Genomic DNA, 18,108 nt, shown 5'->3' with positions numbered 1-18,108 from the left:
ACGACTCCTCGAATGCTCTTTCGGAACATGTGACCCTTTGCCCAAATTAATATTGGCGGCGTCTTTTGTGTTTGCTGTTTTGTGAACACGACTGAATATGCACCTGATCACTTGTGGATTACTCACAAACCACCTCCCTGCTTATATTTTTTCATAATGCCACTGTATGTACGCGCATCTTAGTATCGCGGTTATTTTCGCTGACTTTGACATGAGTCAGTGCACCTGTTGGTATTCATGACGTCGCTAAATGTACGCCACCTTGAGGTCATAGTCTACATACGTTTTTTCATATGGCCAGTGCGCGCATGCGCAAGTTTGTATTCAGCTTTTTGTGCTCTCCCTATCACTTGTACCTTTATTTTCGGTGAAAAATGCATAAATTGAGCTGTGTATGCTTGCATTGGCCCTGTTGATGATGGCCGGACTCCGGCTGGAACGTCAGTGCAGTCAGGTTTTTGTTCTCCTACGTGCTTCTCTTCTTCTTCTTCGGAAGATATATATATATATATATATATATATATATATATATATATATATATATATATATGTTATGACGACATAAAGCAAACAGGCACTGAAGCCAATGAATGCATCAGGGAAATGAGCTGTGGATAAAATTGAAATGTAGAAAATAATAAAGACAGGAAAAGGAAAGTGGACAAAAAGATAACGTGTCGCCGGTGTGACCCGAACCTACAACCTCCGGCGGGCTTTGCACAACCAATTGAGCTACGGCAATGGCCATCTATCCAACTTGGCTATTTATGCCTGCTATATCTAGTCGTGGGAGTGCTAACCAAGGGGTAGTGAGTAGGCTCAATGCACTTATACTCTGAGAAACTCAGTATGATCATGAACATTATGCAGTTTGTCTCCGTCGCCTAAGACCCAAATCTTCTCAAAGTATGGCTCAAGCACCTAACGCCCGGTATGCAGATCTGCCAACTCATTGTGCAAAGCTTATTTAAGCAAATGGAACACAGTTTTTAAGTCCACCAGTTTCTCACCCAATGTTGTGAAACTTGTGATTCGAGTCGACTTGGCTTTGGTAAGTGTTTCCTGCTATGAAGCGATGAAAGTAATTCATGGTTCGTAGACTCGTCTCGCAAAGTTAGAGCTGTGCGACGAGCGCATCAGTTTCGACCACAGTAATATATTACGAGCTCAACGTTTCCAATAAGCGTAGTCTATAAATACAGTAATTTGATAATGATCGGGCCTTGTATGACGTACCTGTTACCTTTAGCACCCATGTACAAATTGATCAATAAATGAGGTTTATACAAGTATCCTACTTGGCTTCGGCCGACTCACCAAACATAAACACAATCAAAGGCGAAATAACTATGGCGTGGCTATTATTAGCATTTCTGCTAAATTGATGGCAACATAGCAATCAGGTTGTGCTTGTAGGAAATGAAACTGTTTCTATTCTGTTTTCAGTAATTAGCATTTTATAGCCATGCCAGCATTTGTTTAGCTGGTGTTGATGCGTTTCTAAGCCATTTGCACTGTAGGGGCTAGTAACATGAAATGTATAAGAAAAACATTCCGCTTGCTTTTCTTTGAAACGCCAATGAAGGAAAGAAACGAATGGCTACTGAATATGCGCACACCTACCACGCAACATTTGTAAAATAGTAAGTAAAACTTTTTAGAGGCGCGAGAGGCGTGGTTGAATTGCCAAGACGAAAGCTCACCCATTGATGGCGTTAAATCGCTACATTCAACGCAACCCGCGTTTCTGCCACTCCCCGAGCTCGATTCATGGAACAGAAGCTTTTTTTTTTCCTTTCGCCAAATGTGGAGTTAGTCTTTCCAGAGAACAGAGCAGGATTTTTCGTTTGTGAGGAGCGCCACACATTTGCCTTGTCTTAAAGGACATCGCCCTTCCTACAGCTCCGTAACGCGTTTTAAGACGCACTGAAACGCTTCTCATCGCAATCGCTTACCCTTAGAGCCGCTTTCGTTTGCTGCAACATGTCGTGCGCTTTCTCGGGGGCGGCCAACATGTTTAGAACACCGTAGTGCACGATGTTGTTTTTCTTGGCTATATCTTTCAGCTCCTCCTCTACTGAGCGGACACTAGCAGGAGTCACGTACCTGTGTGAAAATGAACGTCGCTTTTTGGTAAACGGTGATCATACTACCGTTGGCTATTGGTACAAAAGCGTAAATTGCTGTGCCTCCGAAAGCCAATGAAGCCCCAAAATCTGCAGAAATCTTTTCACGTGTTCTTTACCTTTGCGTATGTATCCAGTGTAACATAAGTGAGCAACGTTATATTGCCGCTGTTTATGTATGCGGCTATTAAGTAGTATGGTGGCAACAGGGGAAGGCGCGAACAATACACCACTCTCAGATTGACCCACGGTTCAAATGTACTTTTTTTGATATGGTGCGTGCAGGCCTCAGAGGAGAAGGGCGATACAGTTTGAGTAATTTTGAAAGACCAAGTCGAGAGTCAAATATTCAATAAATGTAACGAGAAAGTGACAAGTCACTCCTTGAAGCAGCATAAGGATGGCAACATGGAGAGAAGGACATAGAACTGTGTGCTTCCTTTTTCTTCTAACTACCGTCCTTTTCACCGCTGATTTCATGTATGCAGTCCGGAAAAAAAAATATCACCACCCAAACACTCCTTGCAGATGGTTAACAAGCAAAGCTGAAACTTGCGGTCCTGGTTTTTATGACTGGGTTAATCTCGATGGCTCAATAAACGATGGCTTGAGAGGCTGTGGGATGTCCGGTACGCCGTTGGTGCTTGCGCTCGGCTGCACGAGCCAGTTCTTGTGCCCGGCTTGCAGCATGGGCATGGCGTAGACGAGCTCTTTCCCGGTTCTGCTTGCGGCGTTGCTGATCGAAAGCTGCCTGCTTCTAAGGAGTACGTGTGACGCGTGGCCTATCCATTTCGGAGCCGGAGAAAAACTGCTGCGCGCGCGCTAGGCTGCGACGGAGAGCAACGATGTCACTACTGGCGCAGCTAATCCAACACCACCTAGATAGCACAGGGCCTTTTTGCTGTGATCCATGACGCCATGTTTCCTGGCGTGCCTGCCATAGAATCTAATGGGGTGCTCCCGAGTAGGCAAAAGCGGTTTTGACGTCCCCGCTTTCATCAAGCCAGTTCTGTCAATGGAAATATATCGGCCAAGTAGCACGACGTCCTGGATCAGATTAAACAGGCATTGTGCTATGTAGGTGGTGTTTGCTAATCGCGCGCTTCCCTTTCACTCTACTTCTTTCGCGCATGCGCATGGGGTTGCGCTGGACTAGTTTTCGGCTTACAGGTGTTGTGCAACATTCAGTGATTTTTACAGCTTCGCCGTAGAAATTACTGAATGTCGCACAACGCACTAAAGTGTAAATGCCATACAAGGAGCGCGTTCCTAAAATTCCTGAATGAATAGAGAATATCGCGTCGACTGAGCAGTTTTTTTTTTAATTTTTAATTTTAAGAAGTGCAGGCGAAAACGGGAACGTCCTGAACCGCGAAAACTCACGTGCTTGGACCTACTGCGTTGGTGTTCTCCGCGATAATTTTACTAACGTGACTTCACAACAGACTTAAAGCAATGTAACGAATTATTTTTGTATTTCATCTTAGGAATGCAGCTGCCCGTTTGATTCGAACCTGATACATGCAGCAGAACGGCTTGCCTTTATGTCACGGTGGATGGTGGAACCGTCCAGTTCACTGCGTGTGTGAAATGCTACAGTTTATCTGATAATTGCCCTTCCTGCATTGTAAAATCCATGTAGAAGCGGTTCCCCTGAATAGAGTGCCGCTCACTCGGCTAGAGTTTCCTAGCCAATAGTCGATGAGGATCATTTTGATTGTGGCTATCAAGCAACTCGCCCATGAATGGTCTTAGTGAACGAACATGTTCGAACAACTTTCTTGCTTTCGTGTGAGCATGGGGCTATTCATCAGACGTTCACCACCGAGCACGATGGAGATACGGTTTCCAGCATACCAATCAAAAACACACCTTCGTGGACAATGGGTATGGTATGGTGCTGCTTAGCACCATGACGTTCATTCATTTCCCGCCATGGTGGTCGCATTCGGAAGAGAGTAAAATTCAAAAACCGAAATTACTCGTGTGGATTACTTCGCGCGTCCGTCATAGTATCACAAGTGACTGACGTTCAACCAAAGGCCAACAGTAGGATCGCTCTTATTGGTGCGAATGTGCGGTGTAATAAAGGCGTCAGTAACTTTAATACTTGTTATATGCTCGAGGTAAAAATGGCGGTCTAAATGAATAAAGTTGAAAGAAGATTGCTATCTGCTGTGAAGATTGACGGTGCATTCGAGGTATTTGGTGCAAAGTAGATGTAGCTAAACGCCGTAGCGGGACATGGACAGAGCATCAAAAGTATCTCAGCAGGGCTTAAAAGGGGCGAAGTATGTGTGCATAACTTCATTGGTAGAGTAACCATAAGTTACTCACCGGGCGTCGAAACTGATTCCTCCGGACGTTTTCTTGAGCCTTGCCGTTTCGTGCTTAAAAATTTTCCACGAAAGCGAGACATCCACGCCCCGCATGGTGCCGTTCCTTACTACCACGTTCCAGTAGAACAGGTAGTGACACAAGCCGTCGGGTGGGTACATGTATCTGAATACCGCAAATCCGGAAACTGTGCAGATGAGTTGTGTGACTGAGGAAGAAAACAGGGTCCACAAGGAAGGTGCTTTGACAGCGCAACAAATGTACACAAGATACTGCTACGACTTATGTGGTCATCCTTGACCTGTATAAGACACTGCGGGAAGATTTTCGCATAAGCCTCACTACTAAGAGATGACAAAAAAAATACCATTGCTAACCTTGTACCTCCCAATTGAGATTTCATAATTTACATAGGTAACCGGCTGAGAATAATGGTAAGAGACTAAGTCATATGTCACTTCTCCTTATAAAACACGAATATTGCGCTCAAAATGATTTGAAGGCTAATGTTTGCGTCATATGAAGTCCAATTTAGAGGAATGCTGAATATTTACTGGTGCCGGGCCACGTATAGTAAAATGTTCAGCACGATGACTGGCACATAAGCGTGTATATATTCTCTAGAATTATGTACCATCTACAACATGCCTATAAGATCGATATAGACGCAGATTCAACTGTGCGTTAGCGTCTGCAGCTAACCACTGTTTTGAAACAGCTGTTTGCCTTTATTTCAAAGCCGATATACCCTCTCTATAGAAGCTTTTTACAAAGCTACGCGATTTGTGAAAAAGAGTGCACATACTTCACCACCAGTATGCTAAAAGGGCTGTGAGAGATCGATTGCATACAACTTATCTTTGCTATAAAATTACATGCTACTCAGAGCCCGGGACAAAGAGAGTGGGAAAAGTGCTGCTAGTGATGCTGTATGGCTGAAGCGTCGGATGTGTAGATATAGGAGGAAAGTACGACATAATTTCATATTTTGATGCTTTTTTTCAAACTTTCGTCACATAATCCACGAACATCTTTACATCCATCATATACAAACCAAAATATTGTTTAGTAAAACACGATGCAGCATTCTTAGAGACTTAGAACAAGCCAATTTGGTAAAGCTTACCAAAATTGGGGCGGACTGCAGAATACTATAAAGGCGTCAAATACGGCTGCACTATTATGTTGTTTTCAAATTGAAAAAGAAAGTGCCGTGGCATTCCACAGAAATTGCAGAATGTTGTCACTAAACTTCATAATTATCAAATACTTCTTGCAGAATGTTTTTAAACTTGTGAAAATGCAGTTGCTTGCTTTCTTTATACAAATCCAGGTTTTTCTGAAGCCTGACCTACAGTGTGTCCTCGAGGTATCAAAGCACTTTAAAATGTTTGTGATTTATTTATTGGCCGCCTGTTAATTTAATCGTCAGCGTACCGAGCGTACAGGTAGGGTACGGGTAATTCACTGGTTGCAAGTGTGCCGCTACATTTCTCTATGGTTCTGATCATTCATCAATACCGAATATACGACGACTTCTATTTACACAACATGTGCGTCATCCTGAAGGCAGAAGAAAATGCATGTCTTCCAATTATCAAGTGAAGTTTAATGCATTTCTTGAATAAAACTAAGCCATTTCTTGGCAATATTGGAAGGAATGGTGGTGGTGTTCAGAGCAATGCCTGCATCAACGTTACCAGAAGGTCAACACTGCACTCTGGCACACTTAGCACGTACAATCATATTCTATGACTTTCGTAGATCCCGCGATTTTGCAAGCTTCTACCTCCCGCTACAAGACATCTATAATAGATTATTGTGAAAAAAGTGGTATCTCGTCGACATCCTGCGGAATGCAATGATGTACAGTCAACAACAAATGTTTACGGGATGCGATTTCCCCTTCAGATGTGAATTGCTGCACTGTTAGGGCGTAACACTTCGTATTTATTGAATCACTGAGTAGGTGGCGAAGGCTACTACACGCCAGAACATTCAACTGGAGGCTGTGTGACCACGCTTAGCGAGAATTGAGTTTCTTGGCAGATCCTGCGTCCCGTAAAATTTTACAGTTGACTGTACCTGTTGTGCAACTGCAGGGTTGCGGCAAAGTGCCTGTGCAGACTGTTTCAGAAAATCCTAAAGTAAAATTCCACCTTAAAAGGCAGAGCAGAAGGCGTAGCAGTCCGCTTCGGAACTGCTCTCGTCAAGCTCGACTGACTTATTGTATTATACGCCTGATAGAGCGGTGTTACTGCAAGAACTGACCAGTGCTAGTGCTTCTCAACTGAGTGCGTGCCGTGATCAATTCACGTCTTTGCTCCTAAATCTGACTGTGCTCTCGCGGCATGCTAGATTGAACAGAGGAGGGTGCCTCAGTTGTGCTATTTCAGGATCACTGTGGCTGGCCTGCTGTCCCTTCTGCGCAGATGCTAGCGAGCCCAGCTATTGTGCGGCGCCACCAGATCTTGCGCATTAGAAAGAAACAATACGATCGAGCCAGTAAGCGACTCACAGCACCAGGTGTGTAGTCGTGACAGAATGAAGTAAATTCGGAGAGAAAATATTGTCACGCAACCCTCCTGTGCACCAAGAAACCCTTTTCTTTGTCCTTTCCGACTTTAACTTATCACGTGACGAACCATGTTGCTGCCCTTTGTCCACACCAGCACATTTAGAATAGGCACGTTAAAACAACGAAAGAAAGGCGTAAAGGACAATTGCTTGGCCTGTGCATGCAACTTTGGTCCTAGTCCTGAAGAGTGTGCTCGTGAGAACCTACAACTCTAGGTCACGGCTACCTCTCTGCTCGCTCTGTCCTGTACATTTAGTTTACGGAAAGTTTTAATCGATGTACACTTGTTGGGTGCTGTGAGAACCGCTGTGTTAACATTTTTTCCTGACGTGCTCGTGCATCACGAGAAATTTTGCAACGAACACACTTATGTTCTTGCACAAGACATTTGAATGCGTAAACCAAATCTCCGCGCTGTTTTTTTGCAAGGAAAGTGCGTGGTGTGCGTGCCCCTGGAAGCGCCAAAAGCTACTTAGACACCATCACCTGGTCGTGGTAGTTTTCAAATTTATTTAATCGCACTCCTCCTCGTTTGAGGCATTTCTTCACTTATGATACAAATATAATTGAACATGTCACACAACCAATTAAATTAGCGAATTATGAGTCACGATAACACAGTCACGATAGCACAGTACCGATAGCACAGATGACTACGAACTACCCACCAATGATAAATAAGAGGAACAGAAGAAATACTGCGTGTAGTAAATAAGACTAAGCGTGAGCGGGACTTCAATGCCAGGTCAGGCAAAAGCTACAAGGGCTACGCAGGTAAGTGACCCACGGACGTCGCAATAACACGGTGCGGCGTTACCAACTTCGGCGTTAGCAAGTAATCACGCGAGTGTTTCGGTGTCAGCCATGACAGGTAATGATATTATGACTCCATTCTTGTCGTAGATACTCAATTTGAGCTTGGTATCTAATCATTGGATCACTTATTCACTGTAGCACACCGCGATAATTGATAAGCAGCTCGGCGCTGACTTACATGGTGCCAATGTAGTCGTCGTCGTGGTCGTGGTCGTCGTCGTAGTCGTGGTCGTCGTCGTAGTCGTGGTCGTCGTCGTAGTCGTGGTCGTTGTCGTGGTCGTCGTTGTCGTTGTCGTCGTTGTGGTCGTTGTCGTTGTCGTCGTTGTGGTCGTTGTCGTCGTCGTCGTTGTAGGGGTCGTTGTCGGGGTCGTTGTCGGGGTCGTTATCGGGGTCGTTGTCGGGGTCGTTGTCGGGGTCGTTGTCGGGGTCGTTTTCGCTTTCTGCGTAACAGGACCTTGCGAGGTTGGGACTCCTGGTAGAGGCACTGAAAATGCAGATGGTGGCACATTCTACTGCGGCACTGGGTTCAAGTTCACTGGGTTAACACAATGAATGCAGTTTCCCTCCCTTGCTTCCCGCATTGCGCATCAGGCATTTCTTGTGTATCAGACATTGGAATGAAATGTAAATATCATTTGCTCCTCATGACACCTCAGGACAGCATCTACGAGTAGAAGAGAAATACTGCTGTGCACACAAAGCATCTACGAAAGCTTTATGCAGCAGGCTTTAGGCCCAACCGTTCTGGAAAAGGAACGACCTTCCTACATGTGTACGTTTGTGTACTCTTCTGTAGAAACCCCTTTTTCCTGTGCACATTGTGTGATAGCGAGCGTAAGACGAGAAAAACCAATTAGAGCTTGTATAATGGTCGTGAATCGAGCCCCACTTGCTGCAGTATCTTGAATGTCCTAGCTATAAATAGTCGATAACTGATAAGAAGAGAAAACCGAAGCCTAAGAATGGTATTGCGTGATATAGTGCAAGCACCCAAAAACGCACAGGTATAAGATAATACACGGTGTTTCAGCGAACAGTTTAAAAAATATTTGAAGGTTGCCAGTGGCAGATATCACAATTCTAGTTTAAGTGTTGGCCTACTCGAAGGGGCGGACAATAGCACAAAAATTGAGATCCAAAATCGACCAATTAACAAACATTCACCTATTAAGTTTTTAACTAATTAGATAATGGCGCGTATTGTAATTTACAAACTCTAGCCGTGGAGTTTGCAAGGCGGATCCACTTGGAACAAATTTTCAAGTTGACATCAGTTTTGCAATATATATTCCCGAACTTTGCGGAGAAATGCAATGGCGTTCCAGTTAATTTGTTAACAAATCGTCGTCTAATGCACTGAAGCGCGCAAGTAACTTGAACGCCAATGCATTTCTCCACAAAGTTCGAGAGTTTCTATATCGAAACAGGTGTCCTCCTCAGAAATAGTTCCAAGTGGATCCGCTTTGCGAAGTCCACTAGTGTAATTTGTAAATTGCAATATGGGTAATAAGCTAAAACGTTAATTACTCAATTTTGCATTTCACCCTTCTGTGCAAGTAGGGCCCGCCGCTTCGAGTAGGCCGGCTCATAAACTAGAATGGAGCTATCTGCCACAGGAAACCTTTCAACATTTTTGAAAGTGTTCGCAGAAACACCCTGCATATATAACAAATTTTCTGCTTCGTCCTACGCAAGAGGTGTGTAATACTACAAGCCAAGGACTATCAATCAAATAATTAGGATGCAGTTAGAAGGAATGCGGTGGTTCATATCGTCTAGCGCAGAAGTTGACTCTACGTTATAAATGTTAACTATAATTTTTTTCTCTAGGAATTTTACGTGCGAAAAACACCATATGGCCGTAGTGGAGGGCTTCTGGGAAATTTTGACCCCATGCGGTTCTCTAACGTGCATCCACTGCATGGTGCACGGGTGTTTCTGCATTTCGCCCTCATCCATGAGCGGCCGCCGTGGCCGCGATTCAATCCCGCAACCTCGGGCTTAGTAGCAGAACGCTAACGTCTCTTTGCCACCACTGCGGGTATAAATGTTAACCATAGTTCAAAGAGTGATGGTAAAGCTAGTATGATTGGAAAGGTTCATATCTTTTGGCGCAGATGGTGACCCGTTGTCATAAATGTTTCTCGAATTTTGTCCGCAATAACGTTTTTTGGGCGCATTTCACCCGGTTTAGCTCAACCCACACCTACCGGTAATCTCTGGTGGCGTTCCTGCTGGAGACGATGGTGGAGAGGAGGCATCGCCACCCGCACCTCGACTTCTGTTGCCACCGCCGCCACCGCCACGAGCATTGACGTCGTCGATGTCCTCGTCGCCTGCGCATACGAAGTAAATAATATGCGCAAAATGCGCAGAAGCGTAGTTCTGTTTATTTTTTCGCTACTGTTGGGCCAGCCAGTAATCGCAGTAAGTCACGAAAAATCATGGCGTGCGTGTGTTCCACATGGAACACAAGACAGCACGGATAATTCCCCTGACACTGTTTGAGCAGGGTGGGTAAGGTGTGGCCTGCTATTAAAGCTACTTTCCAAAGTTCTTGGGATAAATTGGCATTTCTGTAATAAGCACATTGGCATGAGACATTCAGGCTGTTCAGTTTTGAATCCTTTGCATTCTCGTCCTTAGTTGACAAGTTCGATTGGAAACCCGCAATCCGAGTCCGCAAACATACATAACATTTTGTGCGTAGCGCTCATTCCGATTAACAATATTCTCACTATAACTCCCACTTTAAATATTCCTACATGAAACATATGTGGACCAATATATAAGAAGTCGTTTTTTTCCGTATGTTATAGGACATCATTGGGTATAGGACTTATGGTAGATGTCTTTGTTTGTTATAGTACAGCTGTTTATGCGGACCCTGTGTTTCGTTGTAGAACTTTACTAAAAAGGGGCCCCGTGACTTAGCAGGGGAGGAAAAGAAGAGATCAACGGTGGAAAGGGGATGGAGTAAACCCTTTTGCCCTTTGAGAATGCTACTTTATACGCGAATCTTATACGGTTGTCACGCGGTCCATTTTCGGCGATCGAGCCAGGTCGGCATCGAATTGATCCACTATTGATTCCATCCTGCCACGAAAAGAGTCAGATGTTATGCTGGCGGTCTGCGGCCAACGAACAGCGCGCAGCGATTGAAATGCGATGCTACGAGCGCGTGGCTGCCGGCACTTCTTGTGCCAGTAAGAAGTGCCGGCAGCCACCTCAATCGTCAAACCAATCCAACCAATCGTCTGAACGATCGATGGGCTTGCATCTCCAGTGGTGGGCCTTGCGCCCAATATACGGAGCTTTGGATTAGTGGTTCCACGCGTTCCATCCCAGCTATGGGAAGACTACGAGTAGTGCTTACTCATGAGGAAGAAGCTGCCTACCGCGAGCATCAGCGAGAGTTGGCTCGTGAACGGGCTCGTCGTTGTACAACTTGCTTCACGCGCAAAAAAAAAAAAAAATACACTCATAACGCGCGCTGACCACGCGAAGTATGCAAAAGTGAAAATGTGTTGAAAGTTTGAAACAAAACATTTACACTAAGGGCTGCTCGCCAATTTCGACCTGCACGCTGTAACACTCGTTCAACCAACTTCACCGACTGGAAGGGGCGGTGATTTGTCAATAAGGTTAGCTTTCTCCCGGGCACGCACACTAATGCACGCATTTAACAGCAGTTGGTATGAGTATGTGAGAGCGACTACTGTCAGAGGGCATGACTTCAGCCGTGAGCTAGTTCCGGTGAGTGCAAGTACGCTTGAGTGTGAACGTGAGTGAGCGACAGCGAATATCAGTAGGTCTGAGCATTACCGGGTGTAGTCGTGAGTGTGATTTCACGAGAGCGTGAACGAGGGTGAATGCCAGTGAGCGCGCGAGGTGATACGATATGGGTGTGATTTGGTGTCGGTGGCTGTCACTAGGAAGCTTGGGTGAGAACGAACGATTGTTAGTGGACGTGACCGTGCAGACAAGTGATTACCGTAGAGTGTATGTGTGACTATCAGCACGAGTAATAACCGGTGAGTCGCTGATGGTGGGAGTGTCAACTCCAATGGCTGATTGATGGGTTCCTGTGGCATAAAGACCATGCGTGCTCAGACAATGCAACAACAGTGCTTCTAAACGATTCGGTACCAATATGACAACCTCGAATGATTGCCCGCGAGCTTGAGGTTACGTGTACGTTCCAGTAGAAATGAGTGTGAAGTGAATGGTGATCAGCGAGATGGGAGGGGGGGGGGGTGCCGGTGAATGGGATTCAGCTGCATTAGTGCGCGCGAGTGTAGCGTGTGTGGTAACTCGTGGCCACACGTCGCAAACCGATAGTTAACTAAGGCATTGCGTTAGTTTGGGAGCTCCTACTTGAACAAGTAGAAACCAACGTATATCCTTTTCTCATCAAGTTCTACACCATTTTTGAAGGATTGTTGCCCTTTAAAGAAAAATACGTAAGTCTACACAATGTAGGAAGCACATAATTTATGGATACTGTGAGATTTTAAAAGAACCTATTACCTTGCAAAAAATGAATGAAAACCTTGAAAAAACGAAGTTTAAAATTAGGTTACTAAGAAGCTTAAAAAAGGTATTTGAGTTCGATAAGGCACAGCTTATCATTAAACTAAATGAGAAAGTTCAATAGTGCACCACTCTGAATAATGCGACCTATTTTTCAGTTATGCTTTTGCAAAATCTGCGAAATTGCGGAATTCTCACCTAAGCTCTCAATTGATAAATCAGATTTACTCCATAACATATGCAGTTTAGAGAACTGAGGTTACTGGTTTTCGTGCGGAGTTGGGGATGCGTAAACGTCGCACTTCAAGTTGTTTGAAACTTAGGAAGAATAATAAAAATCTGCGTTATCTATTCGCTCTAATTTATCCATTGGTCCTCATATAAAGGCGCTACCTCGTTTCACTCTGTACGAATGGAGAAATCAGTGTTGTCTCTTAGTTCAACGTACCTCCTATGTTTATCGCGTAATAGCATACACAGCAGTAAACGAACAATTATCATTCCACATTTACCGCGAAGTTTGAGAACTGTGCTCAATTATTAGAAAATTTGTGAGCAAGGCTTGGTAAAAGAAAAAAACACCAAAGAAGCGTACAAAGGCACCGTGCCTTATTTACGTTTCATTCGCAAAAGCAAACAAAAAAATGTCGCTCTTAGGGCAAGCGGAGAAATGCTAAAGGAGAGCGGCAGAAGGACTCACTGTTGAGCTAGTTGGTCTTGAATTTTAATTATGGGAGATTAACGCAAATTGAGAAACTGACCCAAAAGAACAAAGTGGACAAGGATTGGTGCTACTAGCTACTGTCTAGTTTCAAGCGACCCACAGATATTTGTGCAGATTGTAGCGCAAGTGTGCCATCGCACCATCACACAACGAGAGAAGAAACCATAGCTTATCAAGTACAAGACGCTATTGATAAGTCACATAGAACTTCATAGAGCTTTCGGCCTTTCGACACCAACTATATTCCTTGACGTATCAAAGACTTATGATAGCGTCCTTCAGAGCTCAACACTAAATAGTTTGCAGGCCATAGGCGTACATGGCTATCTCCTGCGATTTATTCGCTCATTTATCAGTGATCTTAAACTTTAAGTGTGATTAGGAAGTACTATAATCACCGAAAGAGTGGTATCGCGAGGTGTACCTCAGGGAATTGTTCTTTCCCCAACGCTCTTTAATGTTGTAACGGCTGGTCTTCCCGCTGAAGTGGAAAACATTGCAGGCATGTCCGTAGGTCGATATATGCGGACGACATTTGTCTTTGGTTAGCGGGATATCAACAGAAGCGTTTAGCTCTGATAGCTCGACAGGCATTACTGTCAGTTCAAAATTACCCTCAAGGTGTTGGGTTGACTCTCTCGGTGGAAAAATCTGGCTTCATCACGCTTCCAGGTAAAAGAAGGCGGTATGCGCGGCTGAAAGGCCTTGATCAACCTTGCCTTCGTCAATTGAAGCAGAAGCGCTTATTGGGCGTCATTATTGATTACCGACTACAGTGGGGACACGCTGTGGACTCGATTGTGACATTACTATCTTCACGTCTCAATGTGATACACACATATATATATATATATATATATATATATATATATATATATATATATAGAGAGAGAGAGAGAGAGAGAGAGAGAGAGCGATGATAAATAAAAGGTAGGGAGGCTAACCAGGACTGGGCCCGGTTGGCCACCATACACTGGGGAAAAGAAAAAAGGGGACGGAACGAATAAAAAAAAGAAGAGAAAATTCACTGGGGATATTGTTAGGTCACTGAGTCCGGATCAAAGACGCTGACTCAATCCTGTAGCTTTCAAATATCGCAGCAGCGCTTTTGTGGCCTTTTGTAGCTGCGATAGGCAAGGCCATGGTCCCAAGATCTTGTTCAAGGTTGACGGTTTTCTGTCTAACTGGTTGACAGCTGTGCAGAGATCTTGTCTTTCATTTTCGAAAAATGGGCAGCAGCACAGTAGATGTGCTATAGTTTCCTCGACACCGCAGGCATTACACTCAGCGCTATCAGCCATTCCAATCAAACACGTATATGCATTCGTGAATGCGACGCCCAAGCGTAAGCGGCACAGCGTTGTTTCCTCATTACACGGAAGCCCTAGTAACAGCCGCAGTTGCATAGATGGATCGAGGGAATGCAATCGACGTTGAGTGAATTCAGGTGTTTGCTACTCCTCCAATGTCATACGGTGAGCTAGCTTGCCTAATTGTTGGGCTGCGTCAGTCCGCAATAAAGGTATAGAAACAAGGGCTGCTCCTTCGTGTGCTTTCCTAATAGCTTCGTCAGCGAGGTCGTTGCCGGAGATACCGCAATGGCCAGGTAGCCACTGAAACAGAGTTGCAAGTGAGCAATGGGGAAATCACCCTTCTTCAATGATCACGCTGCACGATGCACTGGTGACGAGTCCAATAATATACGAGCTCCCTTTCATTTCCCATTGCTATCACTGCTAGAACCACTTAAGGTTTTGCACAGAAATAGTCCAAGGAGGGCTCTTGGCGTTCCGCAGACTGCTCCTAACAATGCAGTACTTTTATGAGTCTCTATCGAGACCTCTTAGCCTAGTCGCTTCACAAAGGTTATAGATGCAAATTGGCCGCCTCAAACTGACGGTAGCCGGGCGAGCTCTTCTACAGCACCTTCGAAAGAGATCTGAGTCCAGAGCGTACTTGGCCCTAAATACTTTTGGTTACCTGGGTCTTGACGCTAGAGGTCGAACTAAGAGGTTGAAACCACTTTGGTCATTCGTGAGCCTCGATTGTTCGTTGACAATTCCTGACGTTCGCTCTAAGCGGAGTTCTCCTTTGGTGACCACGCATTCGCACGTACTAGAACATCTTGAGACTGAATATGCACGTCATCTTCAAATATTTACTGACGGCTCTGTGGACAAGATCAGAGGATCTAATGCAGCTGCGTCCTCCACAACGGCCGAAAGGGTTGCCGTTGAGGCCGCTCTAAAGAAGCTACGGTTTTGTAAGCCGGAACCTGTTGTCATTATTACAGATTCAAAATCTGCCCTTCAAAGGTTAGAGCACGGGTTCCCTACTGAGGCCTTATGTCTTAGCTCCCTACGCTCGATGCACAATCTCTGTATCAAATGATTCTCCATACGTTTACAATGGGTGCCCTCGCACATAGGTATCATAGGAAACGAGATGGCGGACAGCCTCACCCATAGAGCCTGGGAATCCATTGAGAAAAGTGCCTCAAGAGGACAAGAGACTCTTCAGAGACGCGGTGTTGTGCCTCTTCTGTTCTTTGTGGAGCTCACCTCACAAGCCATGTGCGACCAAGAGTCATAAAGGAAACCAAGCCCCTTTTCTGCTCCGCATTGACCTGGCGTTGTCCCCATTATGTTCAACGTGTGATGTGTGCGGTGACAGAGAACATTACCTTATGTGCTGTACTCTGTATAACGCAAAAATGAGTGAGTTATTCGGGTCCCTTAAGAAGGCAAGAGTTCCTTACAGTTCTCTTCAGGACATTGTTTTTCCGCGTGGGAACCAGTTGTGTAGGAAGGAGGTTTCTCGCCTTCCTTTAAATTACCTGCAGGATACGGATTTGGCCTCCACATGGTGAGTTTAGGAGTGACTATTTGTAATTGTGAGGTTTCTGTATGATTTATGGAATTTATTTATTTTAAGTGTCCTTACAGTAGAGGAACTGTCGGCAGCAACTGCAGGGCTAATCGCACAAGTAGCCTATGACCACTCAACTCAAGACACCATAGCACAAGGCACCATGTATGGCACCATGACACCATGTACTAAAGAAAGGCTAGCAAGAATTAGCAGATAACCTAATGTATTGAAGTCAGGTACGGTGAAAATGCTACACTACGATTTGTCACCGCACGTATGGATAATAGACGCTAAGTGGCTGTCTCAACGCCAATTCAAAGCGGTTGCATTAAGAATCGTCAGCGTCGTCGTCACCATCGTGTTGGATATGCTAGTCGAATTTCGAACGATGGTGTGCTAAAACGTAGTCTCGCATTGTTCCACGCAAAAATAAGGGATCTGAAGACATGGCCTTTCGTTCTTGAACTTCATGCACACGAAGAAACAGACAATGTGGCAAGAGATGTTTAAGGATAATTATTTGTTAAGTTCCATTGATGCGAAAGAAAAAAGAATATGTTGCCGCTGGGAGATGAAGTGGCATCATCCGATTAACGCGTACTATTAAGCTAGTACGGCGCCATCCACCCGCCTGTTTTCTTTGGTAGTTGAATATGCATACATGATTAGATATGAAAGTGTGAACAAGCGCCGCTCTTGGCCAAGGTGGCGAATGTGGAGCAATAATTTATTCACAGCCTTAACCTTGTACCTTCATTTCGTAGCAACCAAGTGGCCTATAAGCGTTCGTATGTTACCCCTTGGCGTTACTGCTGCGGGATTTGAAGGCCTCGATATGGAATGAACAGAGTAGGCGGATTTTCTGGGGCTAATTTTTTAGAGCGCTCGTCTTAGGGCCCCGTTCCTGGGGCGAGAGTCATAGTTATCGAGCTAACGAGCTCAGTGAATGACGAGATAGAACGCGGAGAGTAGCGGGGGTTGAAAGACGGATGTAGCGAATAGATCGCGAGGAAAAAGTGGAGAAGAAGCATGAAGCGGGGCCATTAGACGGAAAGCGGAGAAGTCGAAAGTGCGAGGAGAAATGATGAGTACCGCGCAAGACGGGCTGTGTGGCGACGACGGCTGCGAGATGGCGCCAGAGTAGCGCGCCTCGTCTTTGCACCGTTGACGCCAACGATACAAGCGCTGCGTGAGCGCAGGTATGTCTGCAGCGGCTGCTGTGACTCGTGCCAACGTGTCATCCACGCGCTGCTTGTCACGTTCTGTCAATTAGCGAGGCAGTCGTGCCACACTTCCTTGCGTTTGCCACGTGCCCCAAGCGACAGATTCGCTACCCCAACCAATATGTCGCGAAATGAAAACACGCATCCAGCTGCGCTCAAGAGAGAGAGAGAGAGAGACAAGGGGTGAGGAAAGGTGAGCTGCGCTCAGATTTTGCATAAGGAAGTATTGTAATCGATGGTGAATTGTTATGTCACAACCGTGGGCAGGAACAGGCGTTGCCGTTATAGATCGCATAGAGTACAGCAATTGTCGTCTCTTTTGAAATGCAAATCTCATTTTAGTTCATCACTTCTGCCCTTCTATTGAACTTCACAATTAGTTTCCCCTGTACATTACCTTGCCTAATTTGTTTCTCGTACGCTTCTTAGTCGGTATTATCTGTTGGTATATTGGAAGTACGTGTTATACACGTGTTGCGGTGTACTAATATGTGTATAGCTTACAAAGGCAAGATGACTGGCATAGTCCCCAGATTAGGGCGTCACAAGACTTTTATCCAACAGTTTCGGTGGGGAACATGTGTTGAAAGTATCGTAAATCACTGTGATAACATTTAATTGCTGTTTCCATAAAGTAAGGGGGCAAAGTGTAAAAGCATGCACGTACTTAGATTTAGCTTCGTGTTAAAGAAACCAAGATGGCCAAACCTACTCCGTAGTCCCCCACTATCACGTGAATTCTAATCGCATTGTTGTAGTTATGGCACATAAAAACAGCATAAATATAAATTTAAGTGTTTAGTCTTCTATCCTTCCCGCATACGTTGGTTATCTTCGCTACTACTAGTTTTCAATGTTTTCTTCAGAAATTTTCAACTTCTTTTCGAGCTCTCTATGTTG

At 44.9% G+C, this 18,108-nt stretch overlaps 1 protein-coding gene across 1 annotated transcript in view; it reads right to left on the bottom strand.

Moving 5' to 3' along the window:
* The window catches only part of LOC135914985 (uncharacterized), a 40,470-nt gene that overhangs the window by 21,409 nt on the left and 953 nt on the right, over nucleotides 1-18,108 (bottom strand). Inside the window, exons 2-5 of the mRNA XM_065447919.1 lie at nucleotides 10,068-10,193; nucleotides 8,036-8,341; nucleotides 4,464-4,671; nucleotides 1,956-2,106 (exon numbers count right to left, since the gene is read on the bottom strand). Coding sequence (XP_065303991.1) covers nucleotides 1,956-2,106; nucleotides 4,464-4,624 — 312 coding nt within the window. The 5' untranslated portion in view covers nucleotides 4,625-4,671; nucleotides 8,036-8,341; nucleotides 10,068-10,193. The remainder of the gene's footprint in view (nucleotides 1-1,955; nucleotides 2,107-4,463; nucleotides 4,672-8,035; nucleotides 8,342-10,067; nucleotides 10,194-18,108) is intronic.

The sequence above is a fragment of the Dermacentor albipictus genome, chromosome 9 (assembly GCF_038994185.2).
Source record: "Dermacentor albipictus isolate Rhodes 1998 colony chromosome 9, USDA_Dalb.pri_finalv2, whole genome shotgun sequence".
Classification (NCBI taxonomy): domain Eukaryota; kingdom Metazoa; phylum Arthropoda; class Arachnida; order Ixodida; family Ixodidae; genus Dermacentor; species Dermacentor albipictus.
This window is presented reverse-complemented; position numbering and strand designations above follow the sequence as displayed.